At 36.4% G+C, this 24,402-nt stretch overlaps 1 protein-coding gene across 5 annotated transcripts in view; it reads left to right on the forward strand.

Annotated features, from left to right (window-relative positions):
• The window catches only part of NALCN (sodium leak channel, non-selective), a 272,813-nt gene that overhangs the window by 207,666 nt on the left and 40,745 nt on the right, over positions 1-24,402 (forward strand). For 4 of the 5 annotated variants that reach the window (XM_036228821.1, XM_016123175.2, XM_016123177.2 and 1 more), the window contains 8 exons: positions 2,963-3,036; positions 17,870-17,971; positions 18,371-18,440; positions 20,950-21,041; positions 21,130-21,252; positions 23,330-23,386; positions 23,621-23,741; positions 23,837-23,968. In XM_036228821.1, coding sequence (XP_036084714.1) covers positions 2,963-3,036; positions 17,870-17,971; positions 18,371-18,440; positions 20,950-21,041; positions 21,130-21,252; positions 23,330-23,386; positions 23,621-23,741; positions 23,837-23,968 — 771 coding nt within the window. Of the gene's footprint in view, positions 1-2,962; positions 3,037-13,297; positions 13,385-17,869; positions 17,972-18,370; positions 18,441-20,949; positions 21,042-21,129; positions 21,253-23,329; positions 23,387-23,620; positions 23,742-23,836; positions 23,969-24,402 lie in introns of all 5 variants that reach the window. The other variant, XM_036228822.1, reaches the window with a different exon arrangement.

The following is a 24,402-nucleotide window of genomic DNA, read 5'->3' on the forward strand; positions in this document are numbered from 1 at the left end:
TTTTAAAAATAATTCAAAGAACGGTCGATCATCTTGTAGAGTTGAACGTATTAGGTTTACAAAATATAACCACCAAAAAGTGAGGTATTTTCAACTAATTTTATATTTTTCAATACAAACTCTATGTAAATATGTCATGCACATCTTTCCTTTTAAGTCATACATTTCTGACATGTTTACATCTAGAATAAACAATTACTGACATCTTTCATAGCTATAATTTACAATTTCAGATCTAAAATTACTTATCATGAATTATTAGATCTGTTTTGCTCATTTTAGATACCTATCAGTATATTTTGGAGCCAGAAGAGGGCACTGCAGAGCAGTGTAGCTCTGAGTACTGTGCTGAGCATTTAGAAAATGTCCTTTGCTAAAAGAAATGTGAAAAGCTTTACAACAGAAATGAGAAAAACAGAAGCAATAACTAGATAATCGCTATAGGCTTTCTTTAGTTACTAGAAAAAAGAACAGTTAAAATATATAACTATCTAAATATATATCTAGGCTATCAAATATGCATAGATGTAGATAGATGATAATGGATGAACAGATAAATGATAGATGATAGATAGATAGATAGATAGATAGATAGATAGATAGATAGATAGATAGATAATGTAGATAAAGATATCTCCTTTCTTCTTTCAAGAAGCTGAGTCTGAAGTTCTGTTACAATATTTATTCTTTCTCTACTTCTGCTGTTAATTCTAAAACCAGTTCTCAAGTACTTTGCATGGATTAATAGTGTCATTAGTTTTGATCAGTTCAGGTCTAGGACAAAGGAGATTTGATAGTCCTTTAGCAATCTCAGGCAGTGCAGAGATAATTTTAGAAACAATATAATAAATATTATCTCCAGTTTCTGCAAAGATTTTTCTAAACATGAAGGACACTATTGCAAGTGTCAGCTGCTCAATTACAGGGCAGTAGATAGGTGATTGAGTTCAAACCATCACCTTACATTAAGGGAAATATGCCTAAGGCATATTATTGTCCTTTGAAGATGGAATAGGAGTAGTGTTTCTGAAGTCCTCTCCTAAAACTTGCTGTCTCAGGGCCCCTGTAACCTGGGCCTTTCTCGTGACTGTGTATATGCTTAGGTAACAAAAGGGCGGATGTGCCACCATGATGGAACCCTTCAAATGAGTCTTCTGTTTCCAAAGTGACTGTAAACAGCATTCCTTAGGAGATGTACTGCCTCCACGAGGAGGTTAAATCAATGCCAAAAGTCACCTTTTTATGAGAAAGGAGAAGATTTAAGGAAGTTTCATGATACACAATGGTAAACAGTCTTTTTTGCACTACACTGAAAATGAAATTTCTAAAAAAAAATTGACATCCGATCTACTCTCCTTGTCTGCACATTAATTTATTTTCCTGAATGTTCTGGTGAATAATGAAACCAATTTAGTTTTTCATTATTGAAAAAAATAAGTCTGCTACATTTCCTCATGTGAAAGAAATTGGCAGTGTGTTCAATTATTCTTCCCTTATTACAGATCCGCTGTGAACTATGAAAATTATACTGCTAGTCATAATGTTATCTAGGTTCTCAGTTGTAGCTGAAAAGACCAATTTCTGATCACAAGTTCTTCTCCAGCTATGGCCATATGGGCATGTTGGTTGACATTACAGCATTTGTTTATAGCTTTGTTTACAAATTGGAGCTTTGTGACTTTGCACCTCAAGTTACCTAACTCTTGTTTAAAAGACACTGGGTGGTCTATTTTTACTAAATACAGAGTCGTTCTATCTTTTGCTTTTTATTTCCCTGTCTCAACTTTGTTGAAACACAGCGTGCCTTGTCGCACTTCCTCCACTTGCCTTGCTTAAGTACCTAGCTCAGCACTTACAGTTTGCATCAAACTAATTTGCCCTATGCGTGCATTTCCAGCTTCAGGCTTTCACCCACTGCCTACTTTACTTATAGAAATTTTAACTGTTCTTCAAGACTCAGAACAATTTCCACTTCTTCAGTTAAGTTTTGCTCACTAATTCAGACACACCTATTTCTCTCCCACCCAAAGTCCCACAGTCTCTCTCGTTTTGGTCTACTGTATGTATCACCTAGCACTTTACTATATGCTATATCCTACTTTTTACTGACACTCTCATGTGTCATAGCCTTGCAGTCATAAGTAGGCTTTTCAATTCTAGTAAGCAAGAACTCTTGATTCCAAGTTACCTTCTATCTCCAGTAGTCACTAATATCATACTAAGTGCCCAGGATATCTAATCTAATCTATTCATCAAAATGAACAAGTCATTTTTCAAGTATTATTTTTGGTACGAGTACTTGAGTTACACTTTTTAGTTTGTTATTTGTTATGATGAATCTTCTCAGGATGGCGTGCCTCCTTATTCTGCCTCTGTCCTTTTCCTGCCCAGTTTGGCTCCCTATACACTTGTCACCAATCTGATTTCTGCAACTATCAAGCAGGCCAGAGCTGAGTTGGGGAATACATCTCCTGGTTTGCAGTCAGCGTCCAGGACTTTTTTTCTTAGTTCTCTTCCCTAGAATAATTTTGTCATTGCAAACTAAGAAACCTTGAAGGCTCTTCTCTTCATTCTAATCATTCAGATTAGTTTTGGGTCACAGGCCAACAACTTGAGATGTAGTGTGGATCAGAAGACATTTTACTGAACAATCACAACAAGGAGTCCTACATACATTTCAATGTTAAATTCTTTAGAAGATGAATTAGCCTATTCAGATGTAAAGTGACATTATTACGAGTGAGCACAGCCAATGCATCTCCCCCATAGCTGTGACATGCAGCCTCACAAGTTTGTTTGCAGTTCTACCTAAATAAAAGTAAAAATAAAATTAAATGTAGAATCAATGGGAAAAAAGTACATTTAATATTTTACTAGTGTTACCTATTTAATATATGTAATGATTTGTCAGTATGTTATCCCTTTACATTCTAAAACTAACGTCATACTCATAATTTTACAGCTTCGCAAGTCTGTCTTCAGCATCAGGGCACGGAATCTTCTAGAAAAGGAGACTGCAGTCACTAAAATCTTAAGGTAACACTAATAAACATTGATACATATTTAAACACAGTGAGATTATATTAAGCAAAAAAACTTTTTTTAATGGACCAATAATTTTCTGAGTATCAATATATACTTTCTGCTAAAAAGTAAGTTTGGATAACTATGTACTTATACATAATATCAAATACATCATTAATGTCTTTCCCAAAAGAATAATATTTTATTAGCTCAATTGGCCATTCCTTTTTTGCAGTGAAACATAAATTATAAGTATAAACATTTACAAAAAGATGAAATAACTTACTTTTATTCTTTTAAGTTTTATGTCTTTTTTGACATCTAAAGGACAAATCACAATCTAAGGGAAAACAGTAAAAAGATAAGCTTTTTAAAAATAGGCATGATTTCTTAATTTATTAAGAATAAATTTACTTGAAATCTGTAAGTATCAAAAGCATAATTATTATAGAATGCTTGTAAAAACATACAATTTTAATGTTGCTTTCTAAAATCTGCCTTGAAATATCAGAAAAGAAAATTAAGCTAGCTACTTAAGAGTACTTTATGAGACTATGTTATAATATAAAGTGACATAATCATTATAAAAATGCATAAGCATTTGGAATATAACTTATTGGTGCATATATTACCTAGACATATGTAAATGACACAATTAAATATTGAGAACTGAAGGCAGAATGGCTAACAAGGCAAATGAATAAATTCATACTAGAAATCCCTCTCCAAACTCGTGCTAAGGGGAAGGAGTTGGATTCTCTTCTGCTCTACCTTTATTAATAAGAAATCATTAAAATATTTTCACCACAATGTATGTCACCGTAAGTTGGATAACTGTAATAATGAACAAATAAGGCTAATATATGATTTGAGAAACTATATTGACTTTATAACAGTACCCGGAGTTCATATGCCTAAAACAACCCTAACTCATCAAGATAGTATTCTATAAATTTAATCTTTATTGGCTGATGATTCCTGCATAGAGTTGAGTATGTGCTAGAGTACCTTCTATGAGATGAGAATAAATATTTTGGGGGCTTGTAAGTTATCATCACAGAATATGATGTGATGAACCTAAAAGGTCTGGTTAAAATAGAGAAAGGAAAGCTTCTAAGCAAAGTTATAACAGCCTGTGTCCCAACTTCTGTTTGTTTCCAATGGGTTCAATCCTGGCATTACCATCAGATAACACCATGAGATCAGCCTTGAACACTACGTGATACTTCAGGGTCTTTATCAAGCTGTAACTATACAACGCAAGTTCATGGCAGGGCTTTGAAGACTCTTACTTGGTCCCACATAACAGATCATATGCTGGACCAGTCCTGCTGCTCACAGGGAAGAGAATTCTGCCTGAACTGGAAATGGCCCACAAAAGGATTGTAATACACTGAGCCTTGGTTGCTGCCAAATTAGGAACCAAAATGAGCTTCCTCACCTGCCGGGAATAATTGCCTTCCAGCTAATCTGAATTTGCTCTAGGGATTCCCAAAGACTTTCAGCACATAGGCAGTCAGAGCAACTTAGAAGGAAGCCATTTTCAGAGGCTCACTTCCCTATGAACACTTTCTTGAACTTGATCGTCTGCTTTTCCTTTTTCTACCACCCTTTCCTCATTCACCTCTCTCCCAGCTCATCCATCTAAAAAAAAAAAAAAAGTGACATTATGTCGTGTATTGATCTGGAATGTAAAATCTTCTGGGTTGCCAAACACAGGGACTATTCCCAAATGGCTTTCTCTGGGAGAGTCCCATTTGGCAGTACCTAATTGTCTACCCATGTGACAAATTTTTGGAAAACCTTCTTCCAGTAATTCATGTACCTTAAAATTAAGCTTCAGAAATAACATGGTTGTCAGTAGGGCATGTATTAACATGTTATTCAGAAAAATAAAGTCAAACTTATTAAGTATTGGTTTGGCAATGAAAACTGACTTCATAGGTGCCCAATGTCATAACATTGAATGAATTGGATGGATGAGACTCTGCAATTAGAGAAAATTTTAATTGTTGATTTTTTAATGTACACAAGTGGTTTTAAAAAGAAAAACTATAGGGGGCAACTGAGCAAAATTTTTAAGACTATCAGGGAATAAGGATGCCCTGAGATTTGCTCAATAATTGTGTAGTTTGAGAGACACCCAGAGCCAATAGCATTTTACTACAACCCAGCACACTGCAAAATGAGAAGGACCTCTTTGGGCAGACTTGAGCTATGTTACCCAGTGAATCTCAGGAAATAAGAGGGAATATTCCGAAAGAAATTAAAAATTTTTTTGAGAATACAAATGCGATCTCTAGAAAAGCCATTTAGCTCTTCTGTAGAAATGGTTTCCTCATCGCTGCTACACTGCTCTCCGAAAGGATTAAGGACAGGTGCCAGATGTCAAAGATAGTGTTTGGGGGTATACTTATTGTTTTTCACTAATAATAACAATATTAATAGTAGTAATAATAATATACCTGCATTATAATGTAACCCATAAGTTAGAAAGTCAAGAATAGATTGAGTCCATGTTTATGGGTCTACTGACATATTTCTATGCTGTTTTCCAAACAACAACTACTAAAAAGGAAAAGAAAGAAGAGGGAGAAAGAGAAATTGAAAAGGAAACATTTAGAGTTGCCTCAGGGCAAATTATTCAAATAGCCCCACACAAAATGGAGAAGGAAGATCTTCCACCACTCTATGCCCCGATTTGGGCATAGAGATAAGTCATGTACACTTATCTAATGTGATGTCATAGGAAGACTTTATGAAATATTAGCGTCTTAGAAATAACTTTTTTAAAGATAACAACTCTTTGGGGAAAATAATACAAAAAAAAAAAATCCCTGATCTAGGGTATCTGAAAGCTTGGCTGTGTAGACAGGTGAATTTTTTAAATTCCCTCTTCTCTGGGAATTTAAGGATTGGAAGAGGTGCTGTTCAGAGACCGCCCCCCCGCCCCCCAGTTATAACGTAGGATACCAGACTTGGTGTTAGAAGGCCTGAACTAATGTCTAGCTCTGTTTCTCTATAACCTTGAGCAACTCGCTTCTCAAACCCTCTGTCTTTACAGTATAGACTGACCAAAAAGGTCATCTGAATAAAGTATTGATCAAGCAAAGTGAAATTTAATACTTATTACAGTAAGGGAGACCACCAATTCAGCAGTCTTAATAATGTCTCAGAAAGAGATAGGTCAGGGGTGGTTATTTTTGAGGTTTTGAATTTAAGTGTTTTTACGGGGGGAGATCTGATTGAGATTAGGCAGACAATTCTTGATAGATAAGAGTTTATATCAGGGGTTCCCAACCCCCAGGCTGTGGACAGGTACCAGTCCGTGGCCTGTTAGGGACCAGGCCACACAGCAGGAGGTGAGTGGCAGGCAAGCAAGTGAAGCTTCTTCTGAATTTGCAGCCGCTCCCCAACACTAATGACACTGCCTCAGCTCCACCTCAGATCTTCAGGTATTAGATTCTCATAGGAGCACCAGTTGCTGGTGCCAAAAAGATTGGGGACCACTAGATCATTTCACAATATATACAAATATCAAATCATTGCGTTCTATACCTGAAACTAACACAATGTTATATGTTAATTATACCTCAATAAAGAATAAAAGAGTGTAGGAGTCTCCAGGATGCACAACAGGTAACAATACCTGTTATCAACAGGTAACCATTACTGTTCTGGGGAAGGCAATACTGTGGGTGGAAGACTAGGACGAAGTGAATTACCTTTACTTCTTCACTGTGAATTACCTTTACTTCTTCACTGCCTTCAATGCTCTCCCCTCCTGTCTGGCTCCACATTTCAGTTAAAAGTTATTCAGATGGTGTTCGCACTTTTGCTTTTCACTTTTCTTCTTGCTTTGGAGCAATTTCTGAAAAGAGGAAAAATGGTGACTTTATGCTGTCATCTTCACTCTGGAAATCTATTTTATGCCTTTAATATTTTTAACCTAATACATGTATTACCTTTAAAAATAAATATGACTAATTTTTAGAAACAGCATTTTAAAAGAAATGTTTAGGATTGATGGACCTAGCTGAACATGGTCTTGGCCTGAGTCTTGATGAGCAACAATCATTTTTAAGGTGACTGGTTGATCAGTTGTGTGACTTACTATCTAGAAAAAGAGGCTGGTTCATTAGACTGTAGTTCAGATAAATGGACTTTTGGAAAGTTCCTAAAGCTAACAATGAAATTACTTATTGGTTAATGGCCTTAAATTTCTGAACAGGTATTTCTTGGAATGAATAATGAAGTCATATTGATGGAGAGAGTTTAATTCTTGGTACTGATAATTAAGCTGCAGGGCTGCCAGCGGTCTCAGTTCTTAGGGGACCCACATTTCTAAATATCCATCTTCCATTTGAAACAGGATCTACATGATTCCAATATGTGGAATTTCCTATGAACAGGAAATTCAAACCCGCAAAGGAAAAAGTATTTCAGAGAAAAAGGGCCCTGGAGTTTGAGGTGTTTGAATCATTGGTGAAGTCATACTTTTCTACACATAATCATCTTTAATTTGTGTTCTTCTACTTATTTCTTTTTTAATTAATTAATGCCTTAAGAAATAGAAATGAATTTCTGGCTATATTTGAGAACTGTTTGATGAGAAACAAAAGTGGGCCATTTTTACAGAACGTGAGAATACGGTCACATGCTTAAGTGCAGGGGATTCACTTGGCGCCAGTGGTCATCTGTATTGTTTTTTTTTTTTTTTTAAGACTTATGTGAGAGTATTGTGAGAGACAGGATGTCCCACCACCTAAATTATAAAATCCAAGGTTGCTATTAAATTCACTGTTGTTTTGACTTTGGCTCTGCCGTTCAGCTCCACTAAAGAAAGCTTCCTTCAAAAGGCACTGACCTTTTCACTACACCAGATGAAATCAAAACAAATAGCAGTGTGCTTTCAAAAATATTACACTGCTACAGAGATTTCTCTAATTCAGAACCTTGAAATTGAGCAAAAGTGCATATCATTCCCGCTAGGCTGAATGCATAGAGAAATGTCAAAATAAAATAATTAAACGTTTTGTGTTATTTTAGAACATTTCATTCTTTCACCATCAGTAATTCATCAATTAGGACAATATCTTTACAACCTTTTTGAATGCTCAGTCTGGTATTGTATTCGCATTTTGATATTTGGATCTATGACAAAGTTTCCCTGGCCATTCTCTGTATTAATAATTTTTTAAAGTCTCAGGAATAGCTTTGAGTTGGGTGTTACTTATAAAAAAAATTAAATATAGTTAATGACATATATAGGGTTAGTTTTTCTCATATCATTTCAAGAGAATCATTTTTATTGACTATAAATATAATATATACTGCATAAATATAAAAAAATCACTACACATTTATTAAGCTATATGTTTTTAAATGATATTAGCTGGATTTTCTTCCTGAAAGAAAGTGCTCCTAAGACATTTAGTCATTCAGTAAAGAATATTTCTCTAACATCTTCTCTATGCCAGGCATTTTCTGAGATACGGGACATGTACATTTTTTCCTCATGGAGTTCACAATATTTGTCCTTAGAATAATATTTATGACACTAGTTAGGTGTAGGAAGCTTCAATAATATCTCTAGATTTCTGAACATAATTGTGACAAGAAAATTCATATATGACATAGTAATGGTTTCCTATTGAGTGACTTTAACAATTAAAATCACTTATCTAAAATGTAATATAAAATCAAAGTAAATAATAATTCCAGTACTGGTGTTTCATCTCTTAACTTATATTTCATTTTACCATGAAAATGCCTTTTTAGCATGAAGATAGAGGAAGAAGAAAAGGAAGATGGGAAAGAATGAATAACATTTAATAGATCCATGTATGGTGTTAAGCTCTTATGTATATTATCTCATTTAATCTGCAAAACACACTTATGCAGAAAAATTACTGTTATTACCCCCATGTTATATATGACGAAACTGAACCTTAGGGAAGATAAGTAATTTTTTCTAATTTTACATCTCATGGAAACAATCTTGGATATCACAAGAATCATTAATATCAGCTACAGAATAATTTCCTCAACAACTTGAGCAACTAAATGCCCCCATTTATTAGAAAGTGACTGTGTGCCAAACACTGCACTCACTCTCATTAGGTCTTCATGGCAACCCTGAAAGATGACAATTATTAGCTCTCTTTCAGAGATGAAGAAATTAAGGCTCAGGAAGATTAGGTGACTTACTTGAGGCCACCCTCTCTAGGGAACCAGAGAGTCAGAGAGCCAGGAATCAAATCCTGATCTATGTGACTCTGAAATCCATGTATTAACTATCACACTATGCTTTTAAGTTATAAAGGATCCCCATTCTCATGCTTTGTATTGACAAACCCTAAATCCCTTGTTTTTCCCACACTTGTGGCTACTCCTTGGGGTCTATATACAAGTTATGCATGATACAAAGGTGCCAAATCAATGGGGCGATTCAAAGCTAAAATCCAGTCCTCACTATACCTGCTCAGGCATATGACGCTTGCCAAACAACATCCCCTAGCATGAGACTATGTCCCTCAAGGGGAAGAAGCATCTTTTTCCAATATACGAAGATGCCATATGGGCTACTGGAATCTTTGCTCTTTGAGGACAGTCTAAATCTCTAAATCCCCAGTCTCTTCCTTCTCTCATCATAGTAGAAGGGAACCAGCCATGCACTCATTATCTTAGAGTAATATATGGAAGTGTCTTCATAGAAGATCTTTTGCCAGATACTGGTTGCAACTCATATCCCAGACCCTGATCGATAAGTCAACTCAAGCAAACTCATTTCTGGACTGGCATTGTGTGGCTTTCCTGACACTGACCTACAGAGGTGGCTGCATTCTTGTTCAGGTCCATATAGTCATGTAGAATATGCTGTGTCGGTGTAGTAGAAATGGAAAGTGAACAGGCTTTGCAATCAACTTTACTTGGCTGCAAATCCTCTGAGCAGCAGTGAGTCCTTGGAAAGGCTCAGTTTCTTCATCTATCGAGTGGGGATATTTGCAACCTCATAACAGTAAATGAGGAGTGCTCTGTCAGGTATCACTCAATAGCTCAGTACCCAAATGGGGTTAGAATCCTGGCTACACCACTTCATGGATGTTTGACTTTGGGCAAGTTACTAAATCTCTCTGCATCTCAGTTTTCTCATCTGTTAAATAAGTTCTGTAAATTAATAGACTCTGCCTCATAGGTGAGGGTTAAACAAGTTAGTATCTGTAAAGCGCTCTGTAGGCGATTTTCCATTATTAGTAGTAAATCCAAGAGATACCCACAGTTGCTGCCGAGATGCAGGCAACTGACAGTCACCTTCAAAGCAGAGCCTAAGGGTTTGCTTGAGAAGTCTTCACTATTGCCCAGCAGAGGCCCTATCTGAGTGGCATAAAATCTTTTTGATAAATCAGTGTACCCTTTTCTAAGCTGATCCAAAGTGTCTTGCTTACCCAGCTGAAAATGGTCTGTCAGCTGTAGCTTTATACTCAGTTAAGCCTGTGCTAGGCTTGCTACCATCTTCAGATACCAGATTATTTGATCATATCATTTACTGGATATTTGATGGATATATTCCCGAGCTAACAATGTAGATTCATCAACTGAGTTTGGCATCACCTATAGCTGGCTAGAAGTTCTGGGCATTACTTCTGTAATGCCTGAAGTATAGTTGTGACATTCTCCACTGCTTGGATATGCTAGGGAAAAAAAAAAAAAAAAAAAAAAAAAAACAGTCCTATCTCAGGAGTAGGAAACTTAAATAGGCTTTGGCAGGAAATCTAATCAAACAAGTAGAGACCAGTATCATGCAGGGATAACTAGCAAATGAAAGGCAAGGATATGGTCAAAGTGTTGGTAAAGTTGGACTTAATTGACTTGGCAGGTGGCGGAGTGATTGTGAGCAGGATCTAAATCAAGATAGTTGGATAAGAGGGACTGGTGATCAGGGCATGAGGAAGAGCTGAAACAGAACCTGTAACTGCAAGCCATAGCAGAAGAACAGTGATAGCTATGGCTTGGATAAGTATGCCATTGTTCTCTGCACAGGTTGTAATCGCCTACCTGAAACCTCCAGTATGCACATCACGTTAAAGCTCTGTAACTTCTGAATGGATGACAGTTTAGCTACAGCTGGTCCTTCAGGCTTCAGGGACTATAGGCAGAATGAGAGGTATTTCTTTTGGTCTCTGGCCTCTTTGAAGACCCTGTTCTCCCAGCTCTCTCTCCCCAGGGTCTGGGACAGACGAATTGACACCTGGGTTTTTCTTTAGAACGTGAGCCTGTGTGTCATATTTCTCTAGAAGAGAGGATAGCCTTATATTGTAGAGACTGAAGAAATCATGAAATTTTCTAGAGGAAGGAATTCAAATTAAATTCCAGTGATTTCCTCCACAGGGTCACCTGTTTTTGTGAACATCATTAGCTATGTGACAAGAGAAATTTGAGAAAAGGAAAAAAGCCTCTTCATTCTTATTCTGTTCAGTCTTTTCTAGACCCAGAGCTGCCAATTTCCTGAAGCTGGCCCAACTAATTGGGAAGTCTGCGAGAGCTTAATAATGCCAAGCATCAGCAACCTACCCCTCTTGTTTTTTACTATTCGGCAAGTTCTCCTTTTCAAATTATAGTTTCATCGGTTAGGTCAGCAATTCAGCAGCTTCGGATAACGTCACGTTAGTTTTCTGCAGCTCCACATTCTGGGCATGACTAGCAGGATACACTCAGTACCACTGAGAAGGCCTGAGTACCTGCAGCATCCCACAGACCTTGGGCTGGACTTGCCAACTGCTCAGTAAAATATGAGGGAGAGAAAGGTGCTGGAATGACCCTGTGATGAGAAAGCGGACAGATATCCCTGAAGCTGAGTTTGGGTCAACCTCCTGACATATCAGCAATTTTTTGTGACCTCTATTTGGCAAGAATAACCTGAAGTTTTAAGAAAACATTGTTGGATATTAATATGCCCGAAATTGATTATTAGCTTGTTAATGTCCAATTTATTAAATATACAATTTATACATTTGTAAAATATATATATTATAAATTATATATTTAAACATATTTATTAATATATTTACTGTATTATAAATAATAATTCATTAAATATAATATATTAATTAAATATATATTAAATACCAGTTGTTAATGCTGAATATATTAATGTTAAAACATTATATATTAATCAAAAATTAATCTAAATATTACAGTAAATATTTATCTGTAATTCTATTAAGGCTGTTTAGTTGTTGGTCTTCCTTATTAAGATTTTCATAACACTTAAAAACTTGTGTAGATTAGTTGAAAGACCATTTGGAGATAAAAAGAATAACCAGATATATGGAAATTAGGTGTGTTCAGAGAACAATAACGAGATGAGATTTATAGGTATATGCATTTAGATACAACATAAATAGTAAAAATTTCAAAGTGGCAAGAAAAAACTTAATTGAAGCAAAATTATATGTATTGCTTTTTTGAAAAATCTAACTTTCTTTTATTCAACCTTTGAAAAGTTTTTATTGAGATGTAATTGACATATAACATTATGTTAGTTTCAAATATACAACATAATGATTTGAAGGGAAATTTATGTGTTGTGAAATAATCATCACAGTAAGTCTAGTTAACATCCTTCATCATATATAGTAAAATAATATATTCTAACATGTTGTCCTAAGTATGTTATATTTCATAGAGATAGTGTAGATTATTTTTAGATACACTCCAAAATGATAATGTTATTTCTGGATTAGGAGAGCTTCTATTAAATTTTACCTAAAACATGGGGAAGATATTCTAACAAGGTTTTAGCATTTTATCATAGGAGGGTAAAGTAATAAGCAATATAGAAAAATACATATCTGTGGAAAAATTGGTTCATACAGTTTATGCAACATTTGCAAAATTTTACTTTCATTATAATAAAAAGTTTGGTCTTCGCATTGTAATTTACATTTTTCTGAGTCAGTAGTTGGGCTGCTAAAGTTGAACCTAAGTGAATGGTGTGGGTTTTCCATAAGTTACTTATCTTTTTTTATTTACAGTACCTACGTATAATAAGACACTAAAGGCTTCTTTTGTTTTTCAATCTACAATGAAGTTCTAGTTTCCCATGTATTTACATGTCTATATAAGAAAACATTTTTGTGAATAACGCAAGATTGGAAAGAACTGATCTGCTGTTGCAATTAAGAGCCATATCCATTTACTCCGGACTGGCCGATTCACAAAAGACTGGGGTATTCATTATGATGAAAATGCAGCTTTTTCTTCATCTCAGCAAGAGCCCATTACAAAGGAACTCACCCGTTAGCATCAGCTGTTGTCTCTACTTGGGACAATCACCTTGTCACTTCAGTGGAGTCAGGTAAGAGCCCTTCCCAGGAAATACTCATTATCTATTTTCTTACACAGTTCTCCAATCATAGTTTTACATAATTACCACCGAAGAACTATTTTCCTGTTGTCTGTTGACATGATTACATTATATTAACCAACAGTGGATAATATTTTGCAATGTGTTTACCTTGTGGAGCTCAAGATTTGAGTATCATTTCTCAAATTTAATGCTCTGCAGAGTTATTTTGCAGTTCCTTTAGAACGTAGTAAGTATATTTAATCCCAGATGGTATTGCATAATCTAACTTTTCTATAATGAATGAAAATAATTTGAAGACTCACAGCCCTCTCTTTTTTATTACAGAATATATGGGCTTTTCCCACACCTTTGTTCTGGAACATTAAGAAAGAAGACATGGAGACAGAGAAGAAAGACACCGAGGACCCCCTGCTACTGTTTCTATAAACAACTAGTGGTGTTTAAAGGCTAATAAAGCTCCAAAGATCTCTCATATAACCATAATCTTTGGGCCAATTTAAAAATATTTTAGATGGAAAAGTGTCAAGAAAAATAGAGACAATTTCTTAAGACATGATTCTCTTCCCTCAGCCTCTATAAAAGACTATATATATATATATATATATATATATATATATATAGCTGTCATGTAAGGGGCAATTGAAATTCCATAGCACAAAGGCAATGCAGAGAAGAATAAGAAAAAAAGAATCAATCTTTCATATGTTTTTTTCAAAGGCTTGGCAAGAAACCAGGGGTAATATTTTTGCAACTGGGAATGTGTGTTTGCTGAAGAATATTCCCACATTTGAATCATCATCAGGGGTCCCAGTCTTGTTTTACTTTCAAAGGTAGAGAGGGCATAACATTAACCCCAACTGGGAAAAGGAAAATGCCTCGCTGTAAGTCTCCTCCAGGGAGCAGGAATAAAGAGATTACATATGCCTGCATAATGGAGAATTTCCTCACTCAGACAAGACAAAAGACTTCATTATTTTTCACCAGACACTTGAAGCCTTGTGCTTCACAGTTCCAGAAGCCAAGCAGGCAGACCAATTTTTTTTCATATTAAGCCACTAGGTGGAGTGTCTAGGAAACTGGCCTTCTAGGTCTTACCATTCTGAAGACGTTGAAGATCTTAACTATCCCAACTCTGTCAGTCTCTCCCCTGAGAAAAGCAGGACCTCCCAAAGATCAGTGTGCTTTATCAATACCATTAGCTTAGCTTTTTCTCTAGGCAGGAAATAAAAGAACATTTTCTTCCTGAAAACATTTCTTTTTTTCCTTTTTTGAGACCAAATTCATCTAATTCTAATGAAAAATTTCAAGTGGCAAAATATAACTTCATTGAACATTCAAGTACTTCTCTTTCTGAGGAAATCTTTTACTAAAATATTGGTAAAATATTAAAAGTCTCCGACTCCTTATTGATAAAATATTAAAAGTCTCCACTTCCTTGGTTATTTACTGTTTCAGCTTGGCAAGTAGATTCCTCTAAGACATGATACCTAGAGACCGTGTTCTCAGCGACAGATCAGATCTCCTGTTTACGATATTGAAATGAATTCGGCTCAGCCTCACGTTGGTTTGCAGATTTCCCTTAACAGCTTTCACTTAGAATATAGATAAAGGTTTATAAATTTTCTACTTGCAAGAAGCAATGTCTGATTTTTTTTTTCATCACTGTCTCAGGGCATCGTCTATTATTATAGGTGTGTATCTCATTTTTTGATGGCATAATATTCTAACTTGAGATAAAATTAAGATTATTTAACTGCTCCTTTAAAAAGCTTATTTCGAACACATGCTGTTTTATTTGTGATTATTTCCATGCTTTATAAGCATCAAGTGATCAAAAAAGAAATTAAAATACTTGATCTTCACAGAATTTCAAGGTTTATTCTCTTAACAAATATTTATTGAGCACCTACTGAGTTTTCCTGTTCAAAAACCATTGCAGAAACTCAGAGGAAAGATTGGAGTATATAGTCCAAGAAAAGCCTGAACAAGAGCACTGCTAAATGAAGATGGAGGCTATTTACCTTTGTTCTGGTACCAGACTTGGAGGAGGAGTGCTGGGATGTGGGGCTGGCACAAGGGACCAGAGACTCACATTGATCCCGAGGCACCAAGACTTCTTAATACCAAGGCAAGATAACCCCATCGGCCTGCCTTCACTTTGCTCAGATTCTCTGGGTACCTTTGGAGTCCCAGGAAACAAGGAAGACCCTGGCAGGGCCCCTCTCAGTGAGGAAGTAGAAACTGCCAAGGTTTATACTTGGCTCAAGTCACTGGTTACAAGTTTTAACTAGCCCAGAGTTACTGAACTCTTCTCCGCCCCCCCCCCATCATTATTTAGCTTGAAATTGTAGAGCAGACAGTGTCATAATTCTCTAGACCCAGTGGGAAAGAGAGGAATAATCTTGAACCAAAAGAGAAAAGGGACTTGCTTTCTCACCACCATTTCAGCCATGCTGTTGGTGGAAGAGATGGAAAAGATGTCACAGGGTAGGGGAAGTCTTTCTGATAGCCAGAGAGTCTCCACGGAGACCTGCCTATTTTGTATTTAGAGGGGAGACGGGCCTCAGCGGGATTCACAGAGGCCACCCAGGATGAGCATGGGTTATACTGACCCAGGTGCTGGGACATCTTTTAGACCCTGGAGTTAGTAGATGTAGCACTATCTCTTCCCCAGCAAGAATGCCCAGGCAGCCTCAGGTGGGGATGTCAGGCAAACAGGGCAAATACTAGCAGTCCTTTATCACAGGCAGCTTAAAGACAGTTACATTCTTCCATCTCAAACATAGGAGGACACTCAATTCAAATAGGTACATTATAATCCAATTGTATGTGTTTTGTATTTAAGTCCTATAGGTCTCAACTACTTTAGGGGAGAGTCTTGGGACAGAATAAAAGTTACTAAGACAGGGGCTGCAGGTTTATACAAATGGCAGGGGTGTGTACATCTGTGCCAGAATCACTCCATTCTCCAAATAAGTTTTTTCAAGATGGCTTCGTAATTTTCAGTCTTTAGTTGGAAAATGATCTTGATATATATATTATAAGATTGTTCTATACCTTTGTCAACTCAGACTAACTTACAAATATATCTTCCTATGTGACGTCATTCTAGTTCTAAAATTATACATGACTTTGTATATCATTGTCATAAATTTTTGTCATTAAATAAAATTTTGACTTGGATTTTACCTCGGAATGGTTTGTGTGCTTATTAAACTAAGAATAGTGATTATTTGGGCTTATTTCCTACAATGCATTTACATTTATTACATTTGTATGACTTTCCATAAGTATTTACCATAATTATCTTCATCGATATCAAAAGTATTTTTAAGTTCTTAAATATACACATGATGTCATAAAAGCTGCTATTTTAAGTATGCGAAACAGACACAGCTCTTTTCTCAAAGATCTTAACTCTGAGACAGATAGTGATAACATAATTCAAAGCCAGTCCAGAAATGCATTTTAGGAAACATAAATATGAAAGTCTTATGTTAAGCAATGACAGTAGTATATGTGTTCAAGTGTTGAACAAATACAGTGTTGTAAAATTTACATGTCACGAAGCCGTTGCATTTTAAGCCTATGAGTAGTCTTTCAGATCAAGGCCGTCTCCTCACGTTACCCGTAAGGGAACTGAGCTGAAAGGTCACTCACTCAACTTGTTCGTGACAGTATCGCCTCTGGAACAGTTCTTCTAACCCCTGTATTATTTTCTTTCCACTTGACTAGTACACCAAGGGAATTTCTGTCGTTTTTAGCTGGAGAGAGCTTTTTGGAGAAGAAATTTTGTTCTCTCTCCAAATCATTTACACCACAGGTGTTAAGTCACCGGTTGTGAAAAAGAGAACATGTTTTAAAAGTCTACAGAGTTTTGTGGCAGCAAAGAAAGTGGCAACTGGTTACCTGTAAGCCGCAAGCTTTAGACTGAGGTTTCTCTAGGTATTAATTCCAGCTTTAGCTACTTATTTTTACTGTTGATTTGTGCCTCTAACTTTATGCTTTCTGATTTTCCTGGAGTTCTGCAAAATCTTCTTGGAACATATATTCTATCATCTCAGGGGCCTGGGTGGACAAATCCTTCCCGAGGGCTTTTATTAGAAACCGTCTTGTCTAAAGCCAAGACCAACATCGTGATTAACTGTGGCCAGGCTGGGCCTGCTAAGAGAATCCTGATGGAAGCTCTCCTATTTGGGAGATGGGGAGATAAAACATTGAGGGGGTGGGCACAGGGCAGGAGCTTTCTGTTTATTTTCCAGCCCCTCTTCATAGCTGTAATAGTTCTGCTTTGTAAGTGTTCTTAACACAAAGCCTAAAGCGCCTTTTCCTTCATGGTTACGTGTCATTTGCTGTATTTTGCCTTACCATTGGTGTTTCCTTAAAAATAATAAGAGTAATGAGCAGTTATGTATTATTCATCCCAAGTGTACAGATCACGCATTTATCTTGGGCTCTCTTTTTTTCTCCTAGAGCTTGCACTCGACAGCGCATGCTGAGTGGATCATTTGAGGGGCAGCCAGCAAAGGAAAGGTCAATTCTCAGTGTGCAGCATCACATCCGCCAAGAGCGCAGGTAAATACTCCAGGAGATGAAGCTGCAGAGAAACAAAGGAAAGGAGTTTTACAGGGACATGTTCACTGCTCTGTTTAGCAGACAGGCATGGGTTGGATTCATTGATGGTAACAGTAATGAAATTCACAATCAGATTCAAAGATTCAAAAAATCTTTCAAAAACCTTTTCCTTGGTGATGGCTAAATTCTCTCTTTTAAGATCAGAAGGAAAAATTTGAATTTTGTTAGATGGTATCAAAGACATTTGGATAGACTAAAGCTTTTGCTATGAAAAGAAATAACCAGCTTTCATTATGCTATCAGAAGAGTGATTTTATTTATTTATTTTTTATAATGTTCATTGCTTCAGTCAAAATTTGTTCTTGAGATGTATTGACTAGTTGGTTGTGGTTCTTTTAGGTCACTAAGACATGGCTCAAACAGCCAGAGGATCAGCAGGGGGAAATCTCTTGAAACTCTGACTCAAGATGTAAGTTCTAAGAAATACTTTGGATTTTGGAAACAAGATTATGAAAATATATTTAAATGACTGCTCAGACAATTCCAGTGCATGGAGCTTTGTGTCATACTGTCATGTCTTCTTAAGGCTTTTTACCAGATGAAATCAGGAGACTCAAGAAACAAATTAAATGGTCAGGTACAGAAAAGTGATTACTAACTATAGAAAATTCCAGACATCCTGCAGAACACGTGTTTTTGCTAAGACATATTGGTTGCATTTGACTGAACTTAAAGACATTTAAATCATTTTTATAGGAACGATTCACATCACTGACTTTGAATATTTATTAATTCCAACTATTCTAGAATCTATATTCAATGTCTATAATTGCAGGACTTTACATACTGGGAAATAAAATTTTATTTCTAGAAGAATTTTTCTGTCAAAGTCTGCATAAGATTTCCCAATAATTTCTTTGCTTTTAGACTGTAGGTCATTCATTTATTTATTTACCGACTCAGTAATACTTATTGTGTGTTCATCATATGCCAGATTCTGTTCTAAGTGATGAGGAGTAGTTGAGAAACAAGATGTCATCTCTGTCCTGTAAGTGTTTACACTCTAGTAAAAGTAAACAAATATATAATAATTTCTGAGTTATTTCTATTTATTTTTCATCCTCTTTTTATTACTATGACAGGTTAGCTTTGTACATAAAGAAAAATAAAATAGTGTGAAGAAATAGACAGTATAAATTTGGGGACAGGGAATGTTAAAGGATGGTCAGTGTAGACTCCTCTCCATGAGACCAAAGATCCAGATGAAGTGAAGAAGGGAACCACAGAAAAATCAAGGGACTCCTGAGGAGGCAAAAATCTGACTTCCTGATTAGGCTCACCAGCAGCTTCACTATGCTGGGATTACCATGAAAGGTGAGAAGCACATACTAAGAAATTATCACCAGTGGAGCAAGGGTTAAAAAATAGGTCTTAAATTGAGTCTGGCTAACTTACCTAAAAAAGCAGAATCTTGCATGTTCAGAGCCAAGGGTGGCATTTGAGAAAACAGATCTAGCAAGAGAAAGTTAGCAAAGTCTTGTGGTTTTTAATTTTTGTCTTATTCGCCGCTTATTTTTTATTTCTCAAGAGTTTCTGGAATTTTCAGCCTACTTCAGCTGCTTTCAAGAAATAGCTATCTTAGAGTGAACTCTCCTTACTAAGTGTTCTACGTAAAATCGAGAATGGAAAAAGTTGTCGATAACACCTGATATTGCCATTACCCAATGTGCATAGTTCTAATTGGTGCAAGCATCTGTTAACTCCGGGATTTTTAAGCCAAACCTTTGTCTGGTATGCCTCACCATACTGTCAACATGGAATAGTGATTAGATCCAACATGTGGCCTGTTCGCTTACTATAATTTGAGGGTTAGCCACAGTGCATGGAGAAAATGTCTAGGCAAAAATTCAGAGAGGCAATACTAGTTTGAAGGACTTTCTTTCAATATGATTCAGTAGAAATGTACAGTGTACTTAAGAATCAAATGAGAAAATGACTTTGAAAATGTGTCTTAATATATACAACGAAAGTCTCTATTTGAATCATCTTAATTCCAGAGATTTATTTCTTCTTCAAAGACATTTTGTCATATTTTTCTATATAGACGTACAATAAAAGTCCATCCTCCACCTTCTCCATAGCAAGAGGTCATGGGAGTTCTGTTAATTTCATAGGAAATCTATCCTAATGTCTTTTCCTTCATAGTAGAAGCAATATAAAATAGAGTTTTATCTTTTCACTTATTCCAAATGACAGAAAATACAGATAATTAAATCTAAGGAATACTTTCTATAAAATATTTTAAGTTATTCAAACAATGGCTTTCCATCTCCCACAGAGTGAAGACCAGAGTCCAGGTCCTACATGACCACCCCACCTCACGCATCTGGTTTCGTCCCACCTCATTAACTGTTCCTTGTTCTCTGCCTACTCTGACATCCTGGCTATTTCCTGTGCATACACACAGACCGCTCCCTCCTCTCGAAGAACATATTCCTACAGAAATTCAGTGACTGCCTCCTTCTAGTCTTTGCTCAAATAACAGCTTGTCATTGAGGCCTGCCCTGACCTATTTAAACTTGGAGGCTTCTAGCACTCTCTGCCCCTCTTTGTTTTTTACCAGAGCCACTGAACCGCTTCTAACATTCTTACTTGTTTTGGTTTAGTCTTTGTCTGTCTCCCTTAACTAGAACATTAGCCCCATAAGAGTAGGGATTTTGTTATGTTTTTTTTTTTCTCCTCTTTTGCCTTATCACCAGCACTAGAACAGTACCTGGCATATAATTGGTTCTCAATAAATGTTTATACTGAAAAATATATACTTTAGAGCAAAAACAAAAAATGCCCTTGCTAAGATGAATGTAGCCATTAAAATATATATAAAATAAAGATACTCATTTCAGTTGTAACTGATCATTTGGGGAGTTTTCCAAAAAAAGTCTTTATTTTTGATATGCCCCCTTTCCATTTATTTCTAGCATTCTAATACAGTGAGATATAGAAATGCACAAAGAGAAGACAGTGAAATAAAGATGATCCAAGAAAAAAAGGAGCAAGCAGAAATGAAAAGGTACAGGGAACTATGGTGTTTCTTGGCTCTCGTTTTGGAATGGCAAACTTTCCCTTAACCTTACTCTGTCATAAACTTCCCCTTCAAGGAAAGTGCAAGAGGAGGAACTGAGAGAGAATCATCCATACTTCGATAAGCCACTGTTCATCGTTGGACGGGAGCACAGGTTCAGAAACTTCTGCCGGGTGGTGGTCCGAGCACGCTTCAACGCGTAAGTACACTCAATTTCAGCCAGGTGTTTGGCCTGAGTTGTACAAACAGCAGGGGGGGTTGTCATACGAGCAAGAAGGAACGTGTAATCCTAATGGGGTCACAAAATAAACTGTGGGCTAATTAATCATGCTGCTCCTATTTGCTGAGCTGCCAACCAGGTGGAAAACAAACAAAGGTTCCAAGTGGTTAACATTTATATAAAACTCACATTTATAAAGCAGTTAACAGCCATTTTTGTTTTTATTTGTTCATTTTAACTGTTGCCCAATATGTTTATATCAGTGTTATTAACTCCATATTTTATTTCAGAAGCAAAGGGAGACTCAATGACATGTGAAGGTCATCGTACCTTCTTTTAGACTCTTTGTGGTAAAAAAAACAAACCCTAACTGGTTTATTCTAGAATAATGTAAAGTAGGAAGAAAGTTGACTGATTTTTCCATTACCAACTGGTACAAGAAGAAAACCCACTGGCCACTGTCTATCCCCACCTACATGGAAGAAGTGTGCAAGAGGCTGTAGTGTGCTCAGCCTGGAGCATGCTGCACTTGTGATGACCCAAGCCAATTTTAGCAGGCAACTAGTGGATGAAATGGAATTTTCATCATGCATAACTTTAAGCAAATATCCTGAAAACATTAAGAGTCCTGGAGGAAGTGTAGGAAATACTTTCCCATTTGTAGTTGGACCTTTCTGACACTGTCACTTAAATAAATTGATAATCAGTAGCATATATTTTATATCTGTTATGAGTTGAATTGTGAACCCCACTTCACCCCCCAAAAATTCATATATAGAAGTTCTAACCCCTAGTACCTCAGAATGAGGTTGGGACTTTAAAGAAAAAAAAAATCAATTAAAATGAGGTCATTAGAGTGGGCCCTAATCCAATATGACGGGAGTCCTTATCAGATGAGAAAGTTTGGACACAGACACGTAGGTGAGACTATGCGAAGACCCAGAGGGAAGATGCTCATCTACGAGCCAAGGGGAGAGGCCTGGGACCGATTCTCCTCTCAGCCCTCAGAAGGCAGTACCCTTGCTGACACCTCCATCTCAGACTTCTAGCCTCCAGAACTATGAGAAATTAGTTTCTGTTGGTTAAGCCACTCAGTCTGTTTCAACAGCCTTAGAAAACTAATACACTATTGTAACATTTGAGGACTTGAGACCTCAGCAACCATCTAATGTCATTTGTGTCCCCTCATCTTCCAAAAGAGGAGGGCACTGAGGTCAGCGGAGGTTACTGGCTTCTCTAAAGGACACCAGTTAGTGCATGGCTCTCTCTGAGTGCCAGTTTGTCACTCTAGAAAGACCTTCACATTTAATGCACTTGAGTAACAATCATTAAAAACTGCCCTGAGTTTTCACAAAGTAAAGGAACTTAGAGTTGATTTGTAAGTTCCAAAGTGAGTTTTTCATCTGGAATTATCCTGTTGGCCTCTTCCATGTTAACATCTAATAGCTAATTCTCCACTCTATTTAGTGTGGTATAATTCTCCTAGTCAGCAACACAGTTGATGTAGGCCAAGGAAGACTTTGTTGTAACTGGGAGTATATACACAAGAACCATCAGGAGCTTTGCTGAAGATTGGTTCCTTGAAAGTAAAAGTTAGAAGTCCCCACTCCAAGAAATTCTATATAAATTACTCCACAAGATTGCAGTTAAATACAAGGTGAAGAACTCTATCGAATTTATAGATATTTAATTAAATAATTTTAAGGAACATCCTTGAACTGCTAAGAAAGATTTAACTGAGTGTTTTTTAATGAATGTCAGAATTTAATTTTGTAATATCCATGTCAGACATTGTTGAGTGGAATCACAAATTCTAATATCAGATTTCGAGAAATATAAAACTTTTTTTCATAAGTATCAACTGCAGGCTCCTCTGATTTTTCTTTCATCCGATGGTCTTTGCCTTCCAAAGTCACAGACAGTTAACATATATTATAATGGACAGTTTATAAAGGATAAAAAAAGGTTGTAGGTGTGTGATGTTGATAACTACACTGATGCTAGTTATAACACCTTTTTATGATGCAGAACTTTATATGTTGATTCTCTCTTACAGATCTAAAACAGATCCCGTCACAGGAGCTGTGAAAAACACAAAGTACCATCAACTTTAGTAAGCATCACAAACTGTTTTCTATGCACATTTGAAGTTTCTGTGTACTATTTTATGTTGCATAAAAATGTAAAAGTTTTCCTTTGTTTTCTTGCTGTATCGTGCCATGAAATAAACAAGTGAGGATTCATAAAAATATACGAGTCACATTAACAATCACAGAAGCATCTTCTCTGACTTTAGTGGCCCTGCCTAGACCATTCGTGTTTCTCAGTTATGTTTGGTGTTTGGCAGTGATTTGCTGGGATTGGTGACTTACCTGGACTGGGTCATGATCATCGTAACCATCTGCTCCTGCATTTCCATGATGTTCGAATCCCCCTTTCGAAGAGTCATGCACGCACCTACTTTGCAGGTATCGCTACTGAATCTCAGCTCACAGGTCTGAGGAAAAACACTGACCTGCAATTTTTCTGCTCCTTGTGATCAAACTGCCTTTGCCCATTTCAGATTGCTGAGTATGTATTTGTGATATTCATGAGCATTGAGCTTAATCTGAAGATTATGGCAGATGGCTTATTTTTCACTCCAACTGCTGTCATCAGGGACTTTGGTGGAGTAATGGACATATTTATATATCTTGTAAGTCTTTGATTATTTCCTAAATGTAAAATGTAATGGTTTTGTAAAATCTCCTGCATTTCTTGGTATAAGAATGAGATATGTGAGTCACAAAAGTCAGATTACAAAACTGAGTTCTTAAGTAGTCCATTATAGCCACATAAGAAGCATACATATAAAATCCACATTAAAAGCACTTAAAATATCCATGGCTATGGTTCAAATATATCAGTCATCTTCATGTATACATAAGACATACACAAATAAGGTCTAAGTTAGTAAATCTAGTTTGCCCTCCCCCAATTCTGTGGCTCTTATATTAAAAAACAAACAAACAAACAATAACAACTACATCATATAAATGATTGATGAGCCCTTAATTACTAAAAGCAAACTAAAACAAGTGTGGATGGACCATTCTCTCAATTCTAAGGCATAAAATGTTGGACTAGGAA

Source organism: Rousettus aegyptiacus, unplaced genomic scaffold (assembly GCF_014176215.1).
Source record: "Rousettus aegyptiacus isolate mRouAeg1 unplaced genomic scaffold, mRouAeg1.p scaffold_m13_p_11, whole genome shotgun sequence".
NCBI classification, from domain to species: Eukaryota; Metazoa; Chordata; class Mammalia; order Chiroptera; family Pteropodidae; genus Rousettus; species Rousettus aegyptiacus.